Genomic DNA, 25,657 nt, shown 5'->3' on the forward strand with positions numbered 1-25,657 from the left:
GTACCTAGTAGCTTCGTTTTACCAAACCAGTTTAACGGATCAAGCACTTTAATGGATGTCAGAGGTAGTATCAGCTAGAGGGTGCTAAATAAGTGATGTTCAAATAATAGTAACGCAGTTAGGTTAAGGGGTAGAGATTAGGTTTAGGGGCAGGTTAGATTTACGGGTTAAGTTTAAAGTTAAGTGTAAGTCGCATATGACTATGTGTTGGGAGGCTACTCGGTACCATTCCTATGGGATGATTTTCCTAGAAAATGTCCCATTTAATTGATATTCTAGTCAGATTGGGTGATTGCAACCACAGCAGCAATCGCATGATAAGTGCATGAGGCTGAGCACTTATTTGAGAGTAAAACATTTACTAAATACCCGGATGGGAACCGTGCACATGTTTTCTTTTTTTTTTTTTAGAATAGTTTAGAATTGTTAACATCGACAGGGAAAACTGTCATATGTATTCCAAAAACAGGCAGGGAGGGCTTTTTATTATTGTTGTAGCCGATATTCAAACCAGACAAAGATGTGGTAGCCTTTGCTATCGATTTTACGGTGTGGAAACAATCGCTTTTCCTGTGCAGAGTAATGGAAAAAATAAGCAAGACATCCATGAACAAGGCCAATATCGACACATTGAGGGTCAAATACATTCATGACAGGGCAATCGTGTATAGAAACTCTATAGTACTTGAAAGTTTTCTAATAGAGACCAAATGTGTATTTAAAATGCATGTATTATTATTATTATTATTATTATTATTATTATTATTATTATTATACAGTTGATTAATTAGTACCACTATTTGATGGAGAAGAGTATTGAATTGTATTTTTTTCTGTTACTTTTATTAATAGTTTTCATTTATAGATATGAAATGACTGGTTGAAGTCAATCCTCACATCAATACATAAAAGCTGAAGAAAGAAAGACACAAAGTGCTTTTCCTTTAACAATCTAAATAATGTTTTGTCAAGGCAGCGTCATGGGTTTCAGTTCAAACAAGTTTTGCCTCTTTATTATTCATGGACCTACTGATGTTGAATAAAAAACAGCCCGGGATCAAATAGGCCAATTCTCCACGCCTGACACCAACTGCTACTGTTTGTTGGGCTCTGCCAAGCGTTACCTCTGATAATGAGTGGGATTTGTTAAACAGTAAATTAATGAATAATGAAATATCCAGGTTGATCAGTTAGGGAGCACGCTTGCCTTGCCCATGGCTAAATACCCGGGGCAGAAATTACTCTCAAACGGCACTTGGCTGTCTGCTGGGCTGGATAACCATTTTACAGCCAAATTGCTTGACAGAATGCAAAGGGAGTCTGTTCTTAAACTGGGAGCCATGAAGGACAAAGTATTTCATAAGAGAGACAGTGTTCATTCTTGCTCAAAAGATTAAAATTAAACCCGTACCTCGTCGAACCACCAGTTTCACACTTAGCTATAGCTTTGAAATATTTTACAAATGACTTTTGTAATAGATATTCCGTTTAGATAAAAACAAAAAATGACAATAACCTGACTAAACAGATATACACTGTAAATAATTTTAAAAAATGAAGGTCAAGCAAGAGACTTTAAACCGCGTCTATATACTGTAATGTATATTTTTTATAACACAATGTGTGTGTGTGTTTTTTTGTTTTTTTTTTTCATTGTGCGGCTAAACTATAGTTGCAAAATAATAAAATAAAGGCGTGTTTAAAACCATTCGCATAAGATTGTGTTTACGTATTAAACATGGCTAGTAAGGTGTGGGGGTCGGTGGGGGGGGGGGCACAATTTGAGAAAATGTCCCCACAAATATAGTAACGCCTGAAAAAACGAAGTTGTGGGGACGTCATCACTTTGTAAAACACATGCCTTAAAAAAAGTGCCAAAATATTTTGTTTGTTGTCGACTTTCGCCCTATGTGGAGTTTTGTGTGACTGGAGTTAGAAATAGTAAATAAAAATATAGTGAGAGTCAATGAGAAGTCCCCACAAATATAGGAACGCAAACGTGCATGAGCGCGTGTGTGCGTGTTTGTGTGTGTGATCTTGTATGGGAAAGCAAATTGTCAACATACTTTCATTTGGATGTATATAAATTATATCGGTTTACTATATTTAGTAATAATGTATTTGAGATATGTATCGTCAGCACAATTTAAGATACAGCATAATACTGGTACAAGCATTCCCCGTATCCAGGTAAGCGACAAGAGGAAGGGTGGGAATCGTCCTCAAATTATTTTTAAAAATCAATATCGGTTTTAGGAGATTGTAACATGGATGTACAAAGTGTACAGCTGTATGTATCAATTGGTGTTTTTTTTTTTTTTTGTTTTTTTTTTTGTACATAGTACTCTTGGACAAATATGAAACATGCTTTCATCTAAAATATAGTATCTACCTATGTTTTCAAAATGAATGCACCTGCAAAGTAAGGTTTTTGCTGAAGTACTTTTCCACAGCTCAACAAAGTCCTCATTATCATCACATTAAACAAATATATGTTTTGTGAACTTTCAATTCAACCATTCATATAAACAAACAAATAAGTTTAGGATATATATATATATATATATATATATATATATATATATATATATATACACACACACACACACACACATTGGTTTATCAGTTATTTCTATCAATGTAAAGCTGTCAAACGCACCTTTGCAGGAACAGCATTTTCATTACTAATAAACCAACCGGTAATTTCTGTATCTGTTGACATGATCGGCGGATACAGTAAATGCAAGGAGGTGTCGTGTTAATTGGGTAGCAATAAAATAAAACGTTTAACGTATGGCATTAAATATGACGTGTGATGTGACGTCAGGCACATTAATATGGTGCGACCATACATCCACAATAGCCTATGATTTTATATGTAATATATCCTTCTGTTTTTTTTTCTATTTGCATTATATTTTTTTCTTTTTCGAAAATATTAAGGATATGTGAAAATCTCTTTAAAAGACGCGTCATTACCATAATGTAAAAAAAAAAGTGTATGCCATCAGCTGTTAGCAACTTGTTATCTTTTGGATTTAACGCGTAGAACGGAGCATATGCAAAGCCAATTAACCCGGGTTCTCGAATAGTCAAAATATTTTAAACCTTTTAAATCTTGGCATATATCGTTTCTGCCTTAACTGATCAGTCGGTTTAAATGCCACGCATTTTGAAGTGTTCTGGCAAGTTAAAGTTTACAACCAGGCCCGCCTTTATATTATAGGCTATAGGATTCTGTAATCTTGGTAACTCCCGATGATCATAGGATATTGTAGATAGGTCTACAATATATATATATATATATATATATATATATATATATATATATATATATATATATATATATATATATATGATCATAGGCTATTGTGGATCTATGTATATAGGTCGCACCATATTAATGTGCCTGACGTCACATCACACCATATTTAATGCGAGACGTTAATCGTTTTATTTTATTGCTACCGAATTAACACGACATCTCCTTGCATTTCCTGTATCCTCCGATCATGTCAACGGATACAGAAATTACCAGTTGGTTTGTTAGTAATGAAAATGCTGTTCCTGCAGGTGCGTTTGACAGCTTTACATTGATAGAAATAACTGATAAACCAATGGGTCATAGTACAAGACAACTTGAAACGTTCGCTGCTTTATACGTTTAAAAGCGCATATTTTGCATCGTACCTAATCGGTGTTTTTATAACATGCACTGCACCATTATTTGACAATTACAGAGAAAATACTTTGACAGCTTCCTGTACCCTAATCAAATTCACATAGTATTGCAAATGCTTTAAATACAAATACTAACACTATTTGTTCTACGTTGCAGCAATTCCTTTAAAATAAATAAATAGACCGTACAAAAAAAAGATAATCGTGTAGTTATCTAGATGGGTTTTTAGACTGCTAGTGTAGCGCAATATTCTCATTATCGCTTTATTGATTGCTCATCGACCAGCCCTTTCAAATCGTATTAACCATCCTCTGCCAATGTGCCAAACGCAGTATATTGCTTACCTGTACTGTTTAGCATTAAATGGTTAAATGCAGCACATACATGTACAAGTCTTATTTCTAATATACTTATTTCGCCTTTCGCCTGCAAAAGTCATTTTGTCACTGATTTTGCAAAATAAGGCGATACCACATTTGAAACAGGAGAATAAAATACAACAAAACACAAAGTTTATTGTTTATATAAATGAGATCATCACTGGACAAGAACCAATTTCTACCCATCACCATAACAAATGGTCTATAGAACAGAAAAACAAAATCATATAAGATGCTATCTAAAGTCAAGCTTTTTCACCCACTCACAGAAGTATAATCACAGATAAATAACCCAAACTACTTGCTCACCATATTTACAAATTCCCATTAAATTAAGCATAAATAAATATATACAGACATGAACACTAACACCCCCCTCCCCTCCTTAAAATTACTCCCACTGTAGATCGGAATAAACAAATATTGAATATCACCGTAGGTCAAGAAATTGATCAATATATTCTTTAAGGAATATATTCTGGCATATTGTGAAGGGTTTAGTAATTTAACAAAAACATGTGTAACATTTACAGTTGTTTAAATAATATTACATTGCATTCCAAAATATGTAAACAAATCAGATAGAAACATATCAAATATATTTTTGCGTTTATGGAAGGGCAATGTGAGTACAAAAGGTGATTACTGATAACTATGTCTGTACGTTTCCAGGTATAAACTTTCCAATGGGCACTGTGTATTGTAAAAAAAATGGAGCCTTGGAGAAAAGTGCATGACCAGATAAGAGTAAATTCTACTCACAAACAACAAGTTGGTAAAACATTATCTTTCAACATGTCAGGGATTCATTTAATAATAATAATAATAATAATAATAATAATAATAATAATAATAATAATAATAATAATAATAATATTAATAATCTAGAAATTCAGCATTGGCAAACAATGGGACTTTGGCACAAACAGATTAGGTTACCCTAATTTTGACAGATACCTTTATCTTTTAAACTAAATTGCACATAACACATTACACCTTGTTTATGAGACGTTAAAGACTTGTTTGTCAATATTTCATACAAGGCTATATAAATTCTATTTGGAAACTATAGCCCTGGTTCTCCATAAGCAATTCAGTGTATTTATATTTCCTGCTGAAACCCCCATCCACTAACCAAGGCTATATGGATTCGGTGAAACATTTGAAAGGATGATTGCCATCAGTTTCTGTCAGAACAAACACAGCACTAATCTTATGATACTTAAATTGATTATAGTTCATCTGTATAATTATGTTTGGAGGAAGAGTGAAGATTATTCTTATGTATAATTTATTTGGTTATATGGATAGTAAGCCCTACATAAATTATTTTTTCAGAAGAAATGAAGTTCGCCAACCCAACCATACACCTATGTGCAGTGAGAGGGGATTCCAGCTGAAGTTTTGTTTTGACTTGATTCCAAAATAATGACGGGTTTAATTTACCTAATCTTTTAATTATATACTTGGGTGCAGAAAAGGGTAGGTAAGTGCCAGCTTTTAAAAAGCAATTTAACATGCATAGACAAGAATGACCATAACGCATAACTGAAAATGTCAGTTTAAAAATGTATGGTAGCACGAGATGTTTATCAGTTTATCTGCCAGGGCTCCAAAAACCAATCTACACCTTGAACCTTGTGTTTGGAGTCGATCCAAACTCCCATTGTGTCGCAGTTTGAGCCATTTAGGGGTTTTCTGTAAGCCGTAATTATAAATGACCTTAACTAAGGGTACGTTGGAATGACTCAAACAGAACTTCAGTGTTTTTGAATTATTATGCGATTTTAAATACTGTAGTTAATAACACTTTGTTGACAAAAGGATAAACAAATGTACTTGGTTTACATCTAATAGGTGGACATTTTGGGGAGACATGATGAATATAACATATAATTTATATTGTTTAATGGTCTGTGATAAATCAAGATATCTACTAGGCCTATATTGTAACTTTTCGTATGCATGCATTCTATTGAAACCAGACAGGGAATTATTATTATTATTATTATTATTATTATTATTACACTTTTTCAGTATTATAATATATGCTTTCGTGAATATGGCTGTTGATATAGATGATATTGGAATGTAATCTATTCATGGACGGTCTCTTAACCCCAAACACTATACACAAGTATGCCAAAATGTGTGGAGCATTTAATTATCAGTTATCCACAGAATTATTTTAGGGAACCATATCAACTAATATCAGGCTGTGACCTATTCTAAAGATGTTATCACCAATAAAGGAAAGTCGCACGATTTTCCTTTTTCCATGCTATCATTAAAATGAAAATAAAAAGTGCCACAGTGTAGTCAATCGACGATGAATTAAAGTACGTTCACGTTAAATATTAAATATTGGTATTACAGTACATGTGCAATGTGTCAGTCTGTCATGGTACATTTTCTTCGATATCATAAAGTATACACTTCATTTACTTTACAAATCTGTTTTAATCAAGTGCTGTCTCATCCCAAAATTTTAATACTCAGGAACAATTTATGGGTATCTCAGTTTAGAACATTTTAAGCCAAGTGTACTGTAGGTTAAGTATCAGATACAATGTCATGATATCACTAGTACAATGTGGATTTCATGAAAACACACCCATACATTCAGCACCATACTGATACCTGAATTCAATGTACCCTTGTTTATCCAAAGGCAATTGATTCTAGAAAAAGGTGAAAAATCATTACGTGGCAATGGACAGTGTTACACAAAAATCTGTCCCACAAATTCAAAGAAAATATAGTCTTGAACAGGTGAGATATCCATAGGTTATATGGTTCGAGGGAAAAAACAATATGATACATTAGGAACTTGGCACATGTCAAAGGTCAGGGGAAAAAAAATCCTTAGAACTGTGTAAAACCAAAACCGCAAGAAGAATGGGCAAATTGAATCCCAGGAATACAAAAGAATAGATATTTTTATATTGGCAAAGTCACAATGTGGAGTGTTTGACTCATCAGCTAAACGTCTGTTTCTAAAAATGTACGGTGAAAAAGAAATCCTTTGCTACCGATGTTGACCCACGGTGTCGTTCTCTTGTGCGCCTGTTTCTTCTTCCTTTTTTCTTCTTCCTTTTTTCTTCCTCCTTGAAATTGTTCCTTTTCCAAGTATTTGCAATATTTTAAAGCTAGAATATAAATGATTTGGATTTTTTTATTTTTTTATTTCCTGTGTTTATCTTCTTTATCTCCAGACTTGGAGCCAGGTCCCTCCCCTGAAGTGTGCCTGTTTGGGGTGTTGTTATTTAAAAACATCTTGTCCAGTCCTTTCAGGGCCTCTGTCAGGTAGTTTTGGAGGGCGGTGAGGGCAGCACAGATGGCGGGAGACCCAAAGCCATGAGTGATGAGGCTAAAATGAGATAAACAGCTTTGGATGCCTGGTTCCAAGATGGGGCTTGGTCTGCTGTTGCCCAAGGGTGTCCTGTCCTGAGCCAGGAGGTCTGTAAATTCCTTACAAAGTTGCCTGGGGAGGAAGAAAATGAAAATAATTACTGTCAGATAACACAAATCAGATGTGCGTAAATATAAAACTGGCGAACCACTGAAACAACCAATGCTAAAAACATGCTCCATAAAAAATAAGTTTATATTACATTGCAACACTGCTAAAACAGTTATTGTGGTATTATCAAGGGATAATTTATGTGTTTGTTTTATTTGCCACATTTTTTGTTCACCACTATACTCATGGAAACCTCTACCTTAACATGTAATCTCTTTTTCGGTTTCTAATGTTTGCCAGTTTGCCTAAAAGATCTAACTACAATGTATGCAAACCATCTGTTTCCGCTTAACATTCATTTTAGCCTTCTAATGCCAAACTCAATATTCATGTTTCCTCATTTCTGGAATCGTTTTGAATGAATTGAATTGGTCTCATCTCTTGCTTTGTTTATATGAACAAAATTCTCATTACAAAAAAATGCTGTTTAATTTAAACATCACAGTTACTCATACATAAGTATAGTAGGTGTTTGCAGGTACAGTATATTGAATGTTTCCTGGTCTGTGGGTTTTATTAGACATGAGGGGTTAACGGGTTTATGGAGAAATGGAAAAACACCTGCAAAATGTGTCTGAATCATTAGCATAGTGCAAAAAGGAGAAACTTTGATATTGGAATAAAAGGCTAATGGCTGTTACATACAACCTTAAAAAGGAAAAAGGGGATCTGCAAGCAATTAAGACTTTAGACATTAATATCTTCTGAAAAAGTGTAATCAAATTCATATCATGTCTAGAAAACATCTGGGTGAATTTGAGCAAATTCTTTTTAAGCAATCCATTCCGTAAATTAATTTGTCAGTAGTAAAATTTACACTTTGGGGCTTTACAGCTGTGTTGGAAATTGTTCCAGTGTCACAACTTACAAAATAAAAAGCACTTGATGTGCAGTGCGTACAGACATTGGCAAACTGTATCTGAATACTTACACGAATGGACATACCTACACTCATTTCTTGGCCTTACACAGAACACTAAACAACATGAGGTTCTATAGAATTAAAGTGTTTTAGATGTATATTTATGTGAAATCTTTAAATATGTGTGCACTGCGAGTCTGAAAGTAAAGCTGTCACATATGTTCTAGCCTTATTTCTATGCAGTACTTTGGTAAAATCTTGGTATCCATATCGTGTTTTGTTAACACCAGATATCCAATACTACTAATACTAATACTAATACTAAGAAGAAGAAGAAGAAGAAGAAGAAGAAGAAGAAGAAGAAGAAGAAGAAGAAGAAGAAGAAGAAGAAGAAGATATATTTTAAAGGGAACATCTTTTGTGATTTTACCCAGCTATTCAACCCTCCAGATATCATTAGCAATTACATTTTATACAATCTGTATATGTTCAAAGTGCGGAGGCCATCTGGGTGTCAGTGCTACGCTTGATGAGACCTGTAGTCAACCCCATATTCAGAATATGAAACAGACTATTTATTTATGCAGTTATTTGTTTATGTATTTATTTGTAATCCAGTAATATCAGTACAAAGAGGAATCATAATCTGTTAGGAATCTTCGGTTATTTTTTTGTGACTAATGTCAGGTATCCGTGTTCACTGTAACAGAGTTGGAACCAATCTGAAATCAGTCCCATTTATTTCCATCGGCAGCAATGTTGGATTGCGGTCTGGCTGGGATCGGCCACCCAAACTTGCCGCCTCAGTTTGATATTGGACATTTGGATGAGGAGGTGACACTGAGTACTAACTAGTTTCATGGAGTAGACGGGAACATAAAGGGAGAGTAAAGGTATACTTGGTCAGCTCCCCTAACGTTTAAAACATGTTTAAAATCAAATGTCCTGCACAGCAATAAAAACAGAATCTGATAAATAGACATACAAAGCAATAGCTATGAAAAACTATTTGGTGGTGGTGAGTAGTTGTTATACAAGATGTAAATTTTAATGCACAATGCATAGTACATTTATTTTGTGTAGTGTCTAAAATATAGTCTAATTAAAAGAAACACTAGGATTTGTTATTATGTTGAATTCAGTGTGTAAATCTATGACTTGATAAAAACTCTCAACGGTAGTTTATGACAGCCGGTCGAGAAATTAATTGTGTAAGTAAAACTTAAATGTGATGACTGCAAAATTTAAAATCAGATTTCTTATTAAGTTGTTTGATATGCATAACATTAAATGGCGTTAACTTTAAATATACTTTAATAGCAGTACAATCTAAATATTTGTGGTGAGTCATTTTGTATCTAGTTCACACTGTTTCACTGTAATGCATATTATAAATGTTGACAAAAAGTAAAGTGCAGGCTACTCACTTTGTTGCCATGATCATGTTTTTCCGTGAATGCAGCTCATTGGGGTCTGTGTGTTGTCTATTTAAGTACTCCGATACAGCTTTAGCTGGAAATTCAGTTTCACACATGTAGCCAAAATCCCTGGCTAAATGCACCGCTTCCCCTGGAAATAAAACAAATCACATTTAGAAGATATTTTTATAAATGACTTAATATAAAACTAAATGTATTATTAGTATTATTATTATTATTACTATTATTATTATTATTATTATTGCATGTGTACATAATATTATATTATTATATTGATAATAATAATAATAATAATAATAATAATAATAATAATAATAATAATAATAATTCCCATTTCATCACTAGGGATGAAAAGACAATTATTATTATAACTGTTTAAATTTACGGTTTCGGGTATAGAAATCACATGGAAAACAAATGATGTACAAAAGGTTGTTTTGTACAAATAAAGTGATGCAGTGGCACTGTATGATGTGGGTCCTTTATTATTCACTTTCTTCCAGAGTTGCATTTCAAACGTTCTTAAGATACATTTCAAAGGTCCCACTTTTTCTTCTTCTTCCCAGGAGAGCTGTACAGTTTAGAAATGCAAAAATATATGCAGGTCTTTCTAGCCTTAAGACTCCTCGTGTCCTTTTAACTACAGTCTAGGCATTGGCAAATGCTAACTACAAAAGAAAAGCATGACACTTTTATAAATGTAAATGTATTTACTAGGTTCTGTACCAGTATTACATTAAATAAATAATGAATAATAAATAAATAAATAAATAAATAAATAAATAAATAAATAAATATTTCATGCTAGAGGTTTTTGTTTTGTTTTGTTTTTACAGGAATTACATCCATGTACTCATTGTATATTAGAAAATAAAGTTACAGCAATAATTATTGTAATGATAATTGTCATTTCCCCAATAAGCAGAGGTTCTACGCTGCAGAGGTACAAGTCATCAGACTCCCACTGATGTACTTTTAACCACAGAAATAAGACCCAGTAGCGATAGAAAGTCAAACTCTAGGGGGATTCCAGTAGATTATATGTTGGTCCCTCAGGAATAAAGCATTAGAACGATAAATATATATATGTATATATGTGTGTGTGTGTATATATATATATATATATATATATATATATATATATATATATATATATATATATATATATATATATATATATGAATGCTCAGCCTGAGGAACCCTGGAATATGCATAGCATGCACAAATAGTTACATTTAATGAAAATACTTTTAACCACAGACCCTATTTATTATTATTATTATTATTATTATTATTATTATTATTATTATTATTATTATTATTATTATTATTATAATAATAATAATAATAATAATAATAATAATAATAATAATGGTGTACTTTCACGATATGCATTCACATAGGCCAACTGTAGCAACTAATTGTTGCAACAGACAGATGTAAAAATAAATACACTTTAAAATTACAGTAGTGCATCAGTAGCAGGTTTTTGTTTTACTTGTAACTTTATTAACAGTAAAATTAAAATAACAAAAACAGTTACGGTGTACACTTCTGCGTTTTCCGTAGGGCTACATACAATGCGCTGCTTACCTTCGACTAGTGAGGTTAGTAGCGTGACATTTGCAGCTTTGCGCCTGCCTGCGGGTAAATTCAAACCGATTTTTTCTAGCTTTTCTCTCAATGATCTCCCACCGTTTTTCGATTTTGCTCTAAACAGAAGAAAAATAAAAGTATTAACAGAAGAAATTGAACCATTAGGCCGAGCAGATTATAAATACCATACAAACTGTTAGCGCAAGAAAGTGGTCATATCAGAACTTACAACCGATAACGTTTTGCTATGAGATCAGCTTGCAACCCAACCAGCAAAACACATCTTGGCGTTTGTTTTATTTGCTTTTGCAAATATCTGCAATAGGGTCATATGTGCAATATCCACAAAGTATTTACCACATTGCTAGGTTTCCAGCAATGTTTTTAAATAAAACGAAAACCAAACTTCTAATGTTACAGAACTAGCAAGAAACAGCAAAGGTGTATGCACGAATTCTGAGATCAGCCACTTGCGTTATTATTTGAAGATGTTATTTTCTTTTATAAACTATTTTGGTTCTTACTGTATTGTTTCATTAATTCAGCTTTATGAATTGCGTTAATCATAGCCTGGAAAGAAAAACATTCAGGGCCATTCAGTGGTGTGCCTGAGCATGGTTCAATATTGTAGTGAGATAGTCCAACATACCTCCTGAGAACTCCGCCCAATAAAGATGCATTCAAACATTCTGGCGGGGAGAGTCGTCTCTGAACCTCGCCCACGGTCACTTTGTATTTGGAAGTCGAACTAAGAAGGGACAGGCGACCAGGTACAGAACAAAACACTTCATTGGTGTTGACTCCCATCCCCCCAATTAGACCATCCTTGCTCATCATAATAGAAGTGACGCTCTTACTGGGACCTGGAACTGAAAGAAAGACAAAAATCACTAAGCGACATTTGGTAATTGCAGAATTTGTATACGTATTTGTATATTTGCAATGTGTAATGCATGTATTGTGTTATTACTGTGACTTGACAAATCTTCAGCGTTAACCGCGGCATCAGTTGAGGTGGAACGTCTGCTAAGGAAATTATTATGACTTCGGACCACTTCTTTACAATTCTTTCATTCAACAATTCAACAATTCATCAACTGTTGTATTTCTAGGTACACCACTTCTCTCTCTCTCTCTCTCTCTCCCTCTTCCCTCTCTCTCTCTCCCTCTTCCCTCTCTCTCTCTCTCTCTCTCTCTCTCTCTCTCTCTCTCTCTCTCTCTCTCTCTTTCTCTCTCTCTCTCTTGATTTAAACCCGAGGCAGGGCCGAGATCATTTAAATATCCAGTCACTGGTTTCTCATGTTTGCTATAGTTGGAAGATGTAAGTGACTTATAAGGAGTTTAAATTGTTGCATCTAATAAAGTTAACGATTTTCCTTTGATACAAAATGCATATATAAAGGATGAGCATGTTGGTATAGACTACAGCCGTATACATTGCTTATACATTAATATAAACCCCATACATTATTATTATTATTATTATTATTATTATTATTATTATTATTATTATTATTATTATTATTATTATTGTTGTTATTGCAAAAAATATAATCTATTTGCTATTGTCTCTCTCTCTGGCAAATAATCAGTTAATAATACAGGCATGGTGTCATTATGCCATGTGGTACCTTGGCTGCGTGCTAACTAAAGAGATAAGGTCTATGTGTAGCACAACCACGTCCTTGTGACATACAATTTACTTTGCAGAAACAGTAGTTGTAATGTAATGCTGAGACGTTGCTAAATAAAACGCATAAAATGTTGTTTCAGGTTTGAAAAACTGTACCCTTTGAACCATATTGTGTGAGCCCCTGAACCACAATTACACTAAAACTAACGACAGGTTCATGTGCTTGGTATTTTATTTTATTTTTCAGACTTTGTAATACTGTAATAATCCAATTAAATTCAACTGTACATTTAAAGCATTCGTTAAACAAACTAACAAAAAAACATTTTAAAAAAACACAACGCCAAAGCAGTATGTGGATATTAGGATTCGGAAGAAAGTGTTTCACTGTTAATTGGTTTCAACTGTTTTTTAGACTACAATTACAAATTGTTATGACATCACCTGATACGTGTAATGTTATTTTTATATTTATCATAGGCTATTGTGGATCTATGTATATAGGTCGCACCATATTAATGTGCCTGGCGTCACATCACACATCATATTTAATGCGAGTCGTTAAACGTTTTATTTTACTGCTACCCAATTAACACGACACCTCCTTGCATTTCCTGTATCCTCCGATCATGTCAACGGATACAGAAATTACCGGTTGGTTTGTTAGTAATGAAAATGCTGTTCCTGCAAAGGTGCGTTTGACAGCTTTACATTGATAGAAATAACTGAGAGGAACCATTGGGTCATAGTACAAGACAACTTGACACCTTCGCTGTTGTATACGTTTAAAGAAGGCGCATATTTTGCATCGTACCTAATCGGTGCTTTTATAACATGCACTGCACCATTATTTGAAAATTACAGAGAAAATATTTTGACAGCTTTCTGTACCCTAATCAAATTCAGATAGCATTGTAAATGCTTTAAATACAAATACTAACAGTATTTGTTCTGCGTTGCTCCAATTTCTTTTAAATAAATAGACCGTACAAAAAAGATAATCGTGTAGTTATATAGATGGGTTTTTAGACTGCTAGTGTAGCGCAACATTCTCATTACCGCTTTATTGATTGCTCATCGACCAGCCCCTTCAAATCGTATTAACCATCCTCTGCCAATCTATATTAACACAGTTAAAAAAAGCCTTCCATTGTCATCACGTAGGACTTCAAGCGGTATGTCTTAATGTTAGCTCTAATGGGGCAACTTGAAGACAGAGGCCACGGTCTCTGACTATTGTATTAATGGCTCAACGGGGGCTAATACAGAAAATTAGCCTTAAACGAGCTCTGGAGATCTCCACTTGAAAAGGCCATTTATCACGCAGGCTACTTCAACTCGACTCGTTTGCCCTCTCTACTGGGACCAACTCATTTCCCCTTAACTAAATTACTTTAGAAATGTCAACCAGTCCATACAAACATTAACAAGGATCTTACAGGGCGCAGCGATTTCTAATTATACACGTCTTAAAACGAAAAGTGATGCCATTCAGTCAGCAAACAATTTCCAAATGTATTTGAAAACCCGTAGACTCTAGCGCGTGCTAATAAACTACAAGAGATTTCAGTGTTCCTGCGCAGTAGTGCTAATCCTAATCTTTGTGAATAGAAATGTATCATGATATAATAAAAACCAAAAAAAAAAGGATCATTGGACATGAGAACACATAACTCGTTTTTTATCATTACCAGTAAAATGTGTTGTTTATTTATTTTACAAAACTAATTTATAGTGGAGGGCCTGAATAGAATCTATATTAACACCAGTGTTTCCATAAATAATAACAAGCATCAGAAGTCGACTTAATGCGTAATATAGGACTTGAACTGGATAAGGGCGTCTGCTAAGAAATAAATAATAATAAAATAATAATAATAATAATATAAAACAGCCATTTGTGAATAAAGAAAGCAGCGAGTGTAAAAAAAAAATTGACAGAACAGCAAGAAACAACTAAGGTGCATGCAGTATCCCTTAAATGAACCTATTTGGTTATTTAGTTGAGGCTTCTCAACAGTCATGTTTTTAGAAAATTAAAAAATAAAATTAAGTTATTTACTTAGTACAATGGTAACTGCCCCCTCTTAAAGTTATACCGCATCTAAAAGAACAATACATCCATAAATACTAAACACTGTGACGGACCCTTTAAATCTACCCCTTCACAAACTGTGCATGTGTATAAATGTTTCGTTTTCTTTGCTTGTATGACATTCTACGCCCTTGTATAATCAGTACTTATCTCATTGCTGATCATTGAGCTGATAGCAGCGGTATGATAATAGATACACGTTTGCATGGATCAAGGAACTTTCTGCACGTAAAGGATACGTGTAAATGGCAACAGAACAATAGCCATTACTGAATAACAGAGTACATGCAACACAAAAGGCAAAACTCGTGCTCAGATTGAGGCTCAAACAAGAATTGTTCTGTTTCGAAAAGAATGTCATTTTCAAGTGATCGAGAACCAATATGAAGTAGGCTTAAATGTAGAAGGCTTAATTATTAATAATAAGTGGTTTTTTTTTATTGTAAAATTACGTCTATGTATTTTTTCAATTATTACTATGGGCTATTCATGTAAAAAATACCATATATATATATATATATATATATATATATATATATATATATATATATATATATATATATATATATATATGAAAGGAGGTGTAACTGCAGTGTACATAAAATGCCCTTCTTTTTCCGAAACGTCCTGAAATAAATATTTTTAATCATTTAAACCTTTTGTATACATGCAAAAAAATAAATATATACTTCTTTTCATTATATATATATATATATATATATATATATATATATATATATATATATATATATATATATATATAATTAGCTTAATTGTTAAGGGGAATTGTGGGTTGTGTTAGGAGACAAACCGAACAAAAAAAATCACTAAAGGCATGTGCCGAAACAGCAACAAATAGAAAACATCTGCCAGAGCTAGCTCATATATATATAATGAAAAGAAGTATGTATTTATTTTTTTTACACACACATGGCATACTTTCTGGTGTTTATTATTGTGTAACAACTATGCTGCAACTTAAAACAACTTCATTTTATGTCCTGGGCTTATTATCATGATAAAACAGTAAACTCGTTGCAAATCTGTGTGAAATGGTTGAATAAAACAAACATTACATTGCTGTAATAATCTGTGTTCTGTATTCTACTGTATCAGAAGTATTTAAGCTATGTTTATAGACTAATACTAGAATGTGCATTTTCTTTGTTTAAAATATTTGGAGTGGGTGGGGGCTGGCTCATTGCAGTTAAAACATGCAGGGTTAAATGTTCAATGCTATATTAATTTGTGTTTATGTGTGGCAGTGGCCATGGTGATTATTTATGTGTGTGTGTGGGGGGGGGGGGTTAACTTACTGTGCATACAGAAATGTACAGTTCTTCAGTAAAATGTTATAAACAAAATACAAAAGAAAAAAAAATAGTGATAGCTTGAAAAATACCATACCTTTCTTAATCACTGACTGGTCCAATAGACTCATGCCACTGTTATTGGCGTCTTCAACTGTCTGTGAATATCAAAACAGCAAAGATCAGTCCCATAACTATTTAAATTGACTGGATATTAAAGCACCCTATATATAAATCATGTCATTCTGAACTCGAGATCCTGTTATTTCCATTTATATTAACCCAGTCGAGGAGTTTTATCATTTCGAAAATCGACAAGGAAATCAAATCCGCTCAAATTATACAGGCTTCTAATAAAAACAAGTGCACATTTGGTGGGGTACGATTGCTTTTTTTTTTTTTTTTTTTATCGCACAAAGCAATGATGTTATATAGACACATCTATTTAAATAAACATGTACATTTATTCACAGAGATATACATTCAAACATTATCTGCCATTGTCGATTTCAAAGCATTTGATTTAGCCGTTTATGAATATATAACAAAAAAAAAATTAAAACCTGCATCCAGTGTATTTAAATGTGATTGTCTTAAGAGCTTATTGTTTGTTAGCAATATCTACTAATGCCGCATAAAATATTACGTGGTACTAAAATATTATGTTGAATTGTTATTTGAGTCAAATGTACGCAGCATTTTAACCTAAACTTTAGCTTCCAGTTATGAGAGCTTTTTTTTGTGGACCTTAATATGGCACGTGTTAACTGGGTCTGTTATAAAAATGAAAGCCCTACTGTTACATTTTTTAAAATGCTTGAATCCTCTCCCAGTAAACATAAGAAATAAACTGTGAAATGCTATATGTCAACACATCAGGGAACTGACAGAAAGCAGTTTATTTTAAATGACTTTTTAAATGAAGGTTGTTTACGTATTAATTACATATTGCATTGGGTGGGTTATATCAGATGATATGTCATGCTGTAATGTAAAAAAAAAAAAGACTTAAACAGAAATGTCACGAGATTACTACGTGATTAGAGTTTAGAGAGTAGGAGTTCAGTATAATGTTAACTGTTTATATTTTTACAAACACGTATATATATATATATATATATATATATATATATATAATATATATATATATATATATATATATATATATATATATATCACTGTTCATACAGATAAACCCATTCGTGTAGTAAAGACAAAGAGGGTTGGCCTCTCCCAAGAGAAAGCTTCACTAAAGCATTAACTGGCACGAATTAGAGCAAGACCCAGAAAAACGCACTGCCTCCATCAACAGTGTGATTTTAAAGAGTTGTTGTAGTTAATGAGAACGCTCTTGTCTGATTTTCTATCTAATTATGACCGCCTGCTGTTTTGTGTACAGGATATACACTCAGCATGTTGGTACTTAATAGTCGCAGAGAGGATAGTAAAGATTTAATTACGAATAAACGCGGAAATGAGAAAAAATTACACTTTTAATTATAGTTCTCTTAGTTAAGGTTAATAAAGGCTTCAAAGTTGTTTAAAAAATAGCAATGGTCGTGATCTCTCTCTCTCTCCCTCTCTCTCTCTCTCGCTCTCTCTCTCTCTCTCTCTCTCTCTCAATAACGTTCTAAAAGGGAAGACTGAACGTCCATTATAAAGGTTACTAAATGGCAGTATAAACATTTGCAAGTTTCGTTTCATTATTGTTCGGCAGTGCTGAAAAAAAGGGCATATTTTATTTTAGTATTTCGAAACGTCTTTATTAATTTATTTTGAGGCGACCCATATTATTATTATTATTATTATTATTATTATTATTATTATTATTATTATTATTATTATTATTATTATTATTTGGTGGGGTCGGGGTTGTCTCTCAAGACACTTATCGTGTATGGTGTAAAACCGAGAAATTAATAATTGCAATGTTAAATATTAATTAATTGAAGAGCTGTGTAATCCATATTGTCATACACAACTTAATGGCTAGGTGACTACTATTTTTATGCTGCCATTTATATTGTATATCGTGCCTTCATATGTCGTTCAGTACACTGTCCACATAATAATAATAATAATAATAATAATAATAATAATAATAATAATAATAATAATAATAATAATAATAACAACAGTACAGGGGCTCGTTCCTTATATACTAATACGATGTTGTATCAGACTAGTACGACGTCGGGAGCACAATATATGATAGAAGTATTCGTTTATATATAAAGTTGCTCATGCTACTTGGACGTATTACCTACCTTATGTCCCCGACAGCAATTTACGGCGTGTAAATACAACAGGAGGAACACAGTCATTTCCTTTATTGAACTTTGCTCTAATGCATGCTGTGTATTTAAGACACAGGCTGGGACAATTACATCGACAGAGGGCACCGTAAGATGCGTGCGCAGTATCTTTGACATGGTTTCTCATTTCTTATTTTATTAGTAGCCTATGTATTGATATTGTTATTATTATAATTATGTACCATATTGTTATTTTGTAATGTTTACTATTTCTTGATACTGTAGACTTATTTTTGGTTTTAACCACGTGTGAAGCGCTTTAAGATACTGTGTTATGAAATGCGCTATATAAATAAATACAATTGAAAATGTAAATCGATTAAAGAAATTATAGTGATCCTCTCTTCCGCTGTGTGGGTGAGGGGGGCTCCGCCTGTTTGATCCCATTTTATGGCCCGCTAGCATGCATTTATTTTATTTGCAATTGTCAGTCCTTCTAATCCTTAAAACGTTACACGGCTGTGAATTTTTTTTTAAGTCCGTATTAATTTGTACTTCTTCTAGCAGTAGAGCTATCTGTAAGCTAGCTCTGGCAGAATGTTTTCTATTTGTTGCTGTTTCGGCACATGCCTTTAGTGATTTTTTTTGTTCGGTTTGTCTCCTAACACAACCCACAATTCCCCTTAACAATTAAGCTAATTATATATATATATATATATATATATATATATATATATATATATATATATATATATATATATATTGTGGGATGTGTGTTCTAACATATTTAATAATTATTTAGCTGTTAAATAACGATTTATTAGTAACAGAATGCTGTGTTTATGGCGCAGTTCCAAACGTGTACATTACATAGGAATATATACAATTACATATACGCACATATTAGATAGAAAATTGGGTGTTAGGTCACTTAAACCTATAGTCATATAACTAATGATTACGAATGTGATTTCCAAGAACATTCAAAACACATTCCTTGTGTTGTGTGGTTCATGTATTTGCAGACATGGCCAGTCTACCTGTCGTGTTGAAACACAACACCAGCTATGATTCGACTCGAATATGAAACAGGTGATAACTGATTGAGATTGCGGGTGATAACTGGTCGAAAGACCTATAGCCTAGTATCTCGCAATACAGAACCGAGCCCCAGGTACCCAATGTTGTGAAGGCTATCAAACTAGCTCTGTGTGTTTTGACGTGCTTTTAAGGCCAAAAGTTACACCTGGAAACAATAACCACTGTAAAGGAAGCAGAGTCAAAGCGTCCAATTCTCACAACATATGGCACAGATAAGAGAATTACTACTACGAATCAACAATAGGCAATATGCCTACACCGAATATGTCTACCAAATCACGCTGTGTATTATATTTCAAAATAAATAAGAAAAGCACGCACAATAAAAACAGAATGCAAAAATCTTTCTTTTGGACTGAAATTGTGATTATAATTTTGATTAGGTATAGGTAACAACTCGCATTTATCAGCAATTTCAGTAACACGACAGCCCTTAAACCTTAAATTTACCTTCAAGCTAGATAATAGTTTTTTGATGTTATTGCGATGTTGGGTAAGAAAATGTGGAGACGCCATCGTCACTCATAAGCCTGTTGTAAACCCAAATATTTAAGAATAAAACATAAATATTGTCTAACAGATTTTAAACATCTTTACTTCACAATGTAATGTTTATTTTCGTAACACTTTGTTGGCTATATTCCAAAATTTCAATAACCACCAATGCGTGTTTAAATCTGTTGTATGAGGTTGTATCTAATTCCTAAACATTTTGTTTTGCAGCTTTGAGTCACTTTGCTTTTTATGTTAAACAGCTTGATTATTTCTTAATGTTAACTTAAGAATCTCTTACACTCTATAACACATAAGAAACACAAACGTCTCAATTGGTCTATAGCCTATATGTAACAGGTAATGTTTTAATTAAAACGTGGGCTTATTTTATTAGTTACATTGTCCTTTACCAAAATTAAATTAAATTAAATAGTTTACTGGTTTACGTGTTCACATCACCAATTTTACTATATTTAATAATGACAATTTGCCTTTATTCTATTAGGCCTGTTATTTCACTTATTTGAAATAAATTTCTAGGACCTGATATGATAAAAGCCCACTACTACTCCACTACTACCACTACTACTACTACTACTACTACTACTACTACTACTACTACTACTACTACTACTACTAATAATAATAATAATAATAATAATAATAATATATGTGTGTATTGAATGTGAATTAAGGTTTACATTTGACAGTTATTTTGTATATCGTTATTCGTTGTTCAAAATATAGAAAGGGTTCAGTATTTCTTGTAGGCAATATAAAGATATTTTCAGCTTCCTTATGACGTATTTACCGGCATGTCTGCGAACCTTTTCTTGAATACGGCCCTATACATTTTGCAAACGCGGACCCACGTTACACTCACCTGGATGTCTTCCATTCCAGCATGCCCAATGCCGTGAAGGGACAGGCTGTCCCCCATGCCGGAATCAAGCCCATGGTGTACGGAATGAAGAAGAACGTCTGGACGCCTGACTGAGGGATAGTCCCGTCTAGGGTCCAGTCCAGAGAGCTGGGACAAGGAAGCCCTGGGCTGGGGCAGCAAAGACCCGGCTTCTGATCCAACTTCTTGCCGCTGTCTCTGCCCCCAGGGGTGTTGTTGCGGTTGATGCAGAGGGTTCAGGGAGTAGGGGTCGTTGACGTGGGAATAAGGATCCTGGCTCTGGTGGTATGGGAGAGGCTGATAAGGAGGAGGAAAGTAAGGTGGCTGGAAATCCGAGGATGGAGTATGGGAGAGCGGGGGAGCGCTGGAGTAAGGTCCCTGCGACACTGAGCCCAGCTGGGACAGCCTGGAACTGTGGCTGGGGACGCCATCATGTCGGTCCTGGAAATAGGACACATTTGTTTTTTTTTAATACTATGCAGTATCAAAAGCACTTCACATACATACTCACATACATTCTCAGAAAACAGGGTTGGAAAATAAAGCCTATATAGAATAAATGTAAAATTATAATCGACATACTGATGTATACCGAAAATATCACAGTAAAAAGTAGAAACAATTCAAAACCTTTGATAAATATAAAGCGTACATTCCATATTATTTCAGCAATTATTGTTCTCAAACTGCCAAAAAAAAAAAAAAGCTAATTAATTTCACTTAAATATTGTTAAGGTCAAATTTGAAATAAATACATAAATATAGAAATATATAATTATAATCGTTCAGAATATCCACGGGCGAAACCTGGACGGTAATGCGAAAATAAAATACCAAACTGCGCAATTGAGAAGAAGTGTGTTGCTCTGTGCACGAGGTTATTCGTGGGAAATGTACCTAACAATCTACACTGAGGTTGGAATGTCAAGTAAACGGAATAATATATTTAGCCTAAATTGCAGTCCAAATTGCCCACAGCAATGGTTGCAAAAAAAAGTTTTGTTTTTTTTTTTTGCCCACTGACGCGCCCACCGCCAAAATAACAATGATAAAAGTGAAAGGAAGGACGGCTGCAGCCGACAACGATTGTACTAAATTATAAACCCACAGGCGTTTAAGGTGAAAATGGAATTCTGTAAAACACTGATCCAACTCACCATGGATGAATACGTATGGACTAACATCTGGAAGAATGTCTATTCACAGCAAAACCAATAAAATTATGAAGCAATCGAGAGAGACTCGAAGGTAGAAATAACAAATCTTGAGGTATTTCCTGGACTATCCATTAACAATTGCCCCAAAACGAATGAAAATGTTTTTTGTTGTTGTTGTTGTTTTGTTTCCAGAGCTCTTGTTGCAATCCTCTTCAACCCAAGGCAAGACTCAAACTGTTCTCAAACCCCTTCCCTCTGCCTCTCTACACCACCTCGTCATAGTTGTTATTCATGATTATTAATATTACAGGAATACTTAAAGGGAGAATGGAGGACAAATGGAGCGTGAAGCTGCAGCCAGCTCTGGAGCTCCCCTGCTATTGTAAATGACGTTCATTCAGCTGAGAGTTCTAGATATAATCAGACAAGGGGGCTGGCAAAGGGACACGTTCTGCGAAAGTTTAGCAAGTAAGAGACAACAGGACAGTTAACGCAATGCAAACTGTTCTTTTCTAAATGCCTTCACACTATATAAACTGGTCAGAACAATTCTGTGCGACATTAAAAGACAAATAATATGTGTATTTGTGGGGATTTGTTCAATCATTATCTACTGTGCAATTTGCCATCGGAAAAATGCACTGTGAGCTGTATTTGCAGCAGAGAACATTTCCGTTGAAAACAAACATAGAAACATATCTTAATCTGAATTCATAATCTACATCTCAATTAAACGCATTGCTGAAAATAAATCTTAGTGTGTGTGTGTGTGTGTCTATATATATATATATATATATATATATATATATATATATATATATATATATATATATATATTCCCAGGAATGATTTCACAAACGGTTCTAAGGAAAGCCGGGGAAAGTTTTAATAATAATAATAATAATAATAATAATAATAATAATAATAATACCTGGTTTTGGTATAAATTATTTAGCTTTTTGTTTTGTGTGTAACTTGTAATGTATATGCTAATACATGTAGGCGTTTGTGTAGACTTATACTTTTTTTATTTTTTTTTTAGCATGGGTCATATAACATGCTATAAACTAGCAATCGGGGTTTTGATGCTTTGCAGTATGTATTGGATTTTGCCAGCTTGCAGTTGGTAATTAGCCTGACGAGTGCTGTGAGAGCTGAGACATTTGTGGTTATCTGGAGGGCGGCTACCCGCCGTGCTGATCTAAAGAGCCCATAAAGACGCACATTGACTTTCATTCAGTAGCTGTTTACACTCCCACATAAACCAGTTTCTAGTCTTTGTGTATTTCGTCCCATTCACTTAAATCTGCAAAATACCCCCAATGGTATAATTTCACATACCCTAAGCGCGTGGCGTTTTCTTCTCTCACACTTTTCGTGTCAATTACAAATCCGAATACACACACACACACACACACACACACACACACACACACACACACACACACACACATATATATATATATATATATATATATATATATATATATATATATATATATATATATATATATATCGATTTTTCCCCATTCTTTATTGCCATTACACATATTTGGCTAACCCCTCCTTTAAAGAAAACCTTCAAACGAACATTTTAATTGGACTACTTCTAAACTGGGCATCTGTGTTTGTGTGCAGTGAGCTATAGTTTTTGAACATTAACTGACTTCCAGAATTACTCAGCTTCAAAGACTAACCTCTGGTCATTCGGATCTTATTTTTTTCTCCAATCAGCCGTACGAAGCTAACAAGATCAAAACCTCCTCTGATTTCAAAATACCAATAACAATAAAACCGGTAACCAATATAAGAACTTGAACATAAAATGGGCATGTCAGGTACAACAACACCAACAACAACAACAACAACAACAACAACAACAACAACAACAACAACAACAATAATAATAATAATAATAATAATAATAATAATAATAATAATAATATAAGCAACAAATATATAAATACGTATTCTTATAGCTGTGATATAGGTTTGCGCTCAGTTGAAAATAAATAAAATAATTTTTTACTAATTTAGTGGAAAAGCTCAAATATGTTTAAAACAAACGAACAAAATAAACATAAAAAGGGGAACAGCTATTATTCGCTTTATTACAAGGGCTTTTAATTATTATTTTTTTTTTATCAATTTCCAAAAAGTAAATAGAAACGTTAGATACCCCCCTCCCACCACCACCATCAACGCCATCACAAAAACAGACATCATCTCATCTTAAATATTGCCAATAGCTTGTTATTAAAATAATTGTTACTCATCCAAGTATTCTGCCAACTACCAAGCCAAACCTAAAAATGCACAAATAGCCGTATTCATTTTTAAGTTAATTACAACAAAAACCTGCTTAGTAAGTATAAAAAAACCTTACCTCATATATATCTTCATATTTAACATTTTCCACTAGTTTCCAAAGCATGTTTGCAGACTGATCTCTGTGAAATGAGTTCATTCATGTGAAGTGCTGATGTCTGGGTTCTCATTACCTTTCTCTCTTCTTCCTTCTCGCACTCTCTTTCTCTCTCTCTCACACACACACACACACATACTCTCTCTCTCTCTCCCTCCCCCTCCCCTCTCCCCTCTCACTCCCCCTTCCCTCTCCCTTGCTCTAATGACCCGTCTATAATTGGAAAAAGACGATAACTACCAAATCCGCACTTCACAAATAACTATAGGTAGACCAATTCAGCACACACATTTCCTATATTGTTTTCCTCTCATGGCTTACAGAAACCTCTTTTCTCTTGTGTATTGGTTTACTTTATACGTTGTTTGTATTATTCTCTTTAGGGTCTACGCCTATGGAATAATTAAAATACAATAGCCCGGTGCTTCAAATTGTATGAAGACGAATAAATAGCCAATTTCTTTGTTAAATAGGCTACTAAAACGCTCTTTATTTAAAATCAACTATGGATAAATGAGCAGTTTCTGTATTGTCTATAGTGACCCAATGCACAATCCAGTTCATATTTTTGACTCTACTCTCTTTAAAGTAATGTATTTTTCGAAGCAAAATATATTGTGTTGCAGGTGATTTAATTTATTATGAATTTAATAATCTTACACAGCAAACCGAACCACAGTCTAAAGTTATTCGATCTTAGGTCATAGACGACTTAATTTAATCACAATTTATTTTATTTTATTTATTTATTTTTATAGAAACGAACAGTTCCACTGTGAATTTTATTTATTTAACTCCCAATA

The 25,657-nt window shown here is 33.6% G+C and overlaps 1 protein-coding gene across 2 annotated transcripts; it reads right to left on the bottom strand.

Annotated features, from left to right (window-relative positions):
* Positions 1-4,177: 4,177 nt before the first annotated feature.
* On the bottom strand, positions 4,178-24,974 carry LOC117410352 (transcription factor AP-2-beta-like). 2 transcript variants are annotated; one of them, XM_034016790.3, is made up of 7 exons: positions 24,816-24,974; positions 21,255-21,713; positions 16,618-16,678; positions 12,132-12,351; positions 11,480-11,598; positions 9,875-10,016; positions 4,178-7,546 (listed from the first exon to the last, which is right to left on the bottom strand). In XM_034016790.3, the coding sequence occupies exons 1-7, from the start codon at positions 24,894-24,896 to the stop codon at positions 7,246-7,248; spliced, it is 1,383 nt and encodes a 460-aa protein (XP_033872681.1). In that variant the 5' UTR covers positions 24,897-24,974; the 3' UTR covers positions 4,178-7,245. The 2 variants fall into 2 exon arrangements, with proteins under 2 accessions (XP_033872681.1, XP_033872683.1); XM_034016792.3 differs by lacking the exon at positions 24,816-24,974 and adding an exon at positions 22,430-22,812.
* Between the last annotated feature and the right edge of the window lie 683 nt (positions 24,975-25,657).

This window comes from Acipenser ruthenus, chromosome 6 (assembly GCF_902713425.1).
Source record: "Acipenser ruthenus chromosome 6, fAciRut3.2 maternal haplotype, whole genome shotgun sequence".
In the NCBI taxonomy this organism is placed as follows: domain Eukaryota; kingdom Metazoa; phylum Chordata; class Actinopteri; order Acipenseriformes; family Acipenseridae; genus Acipenser; species Acipenser ruthenus.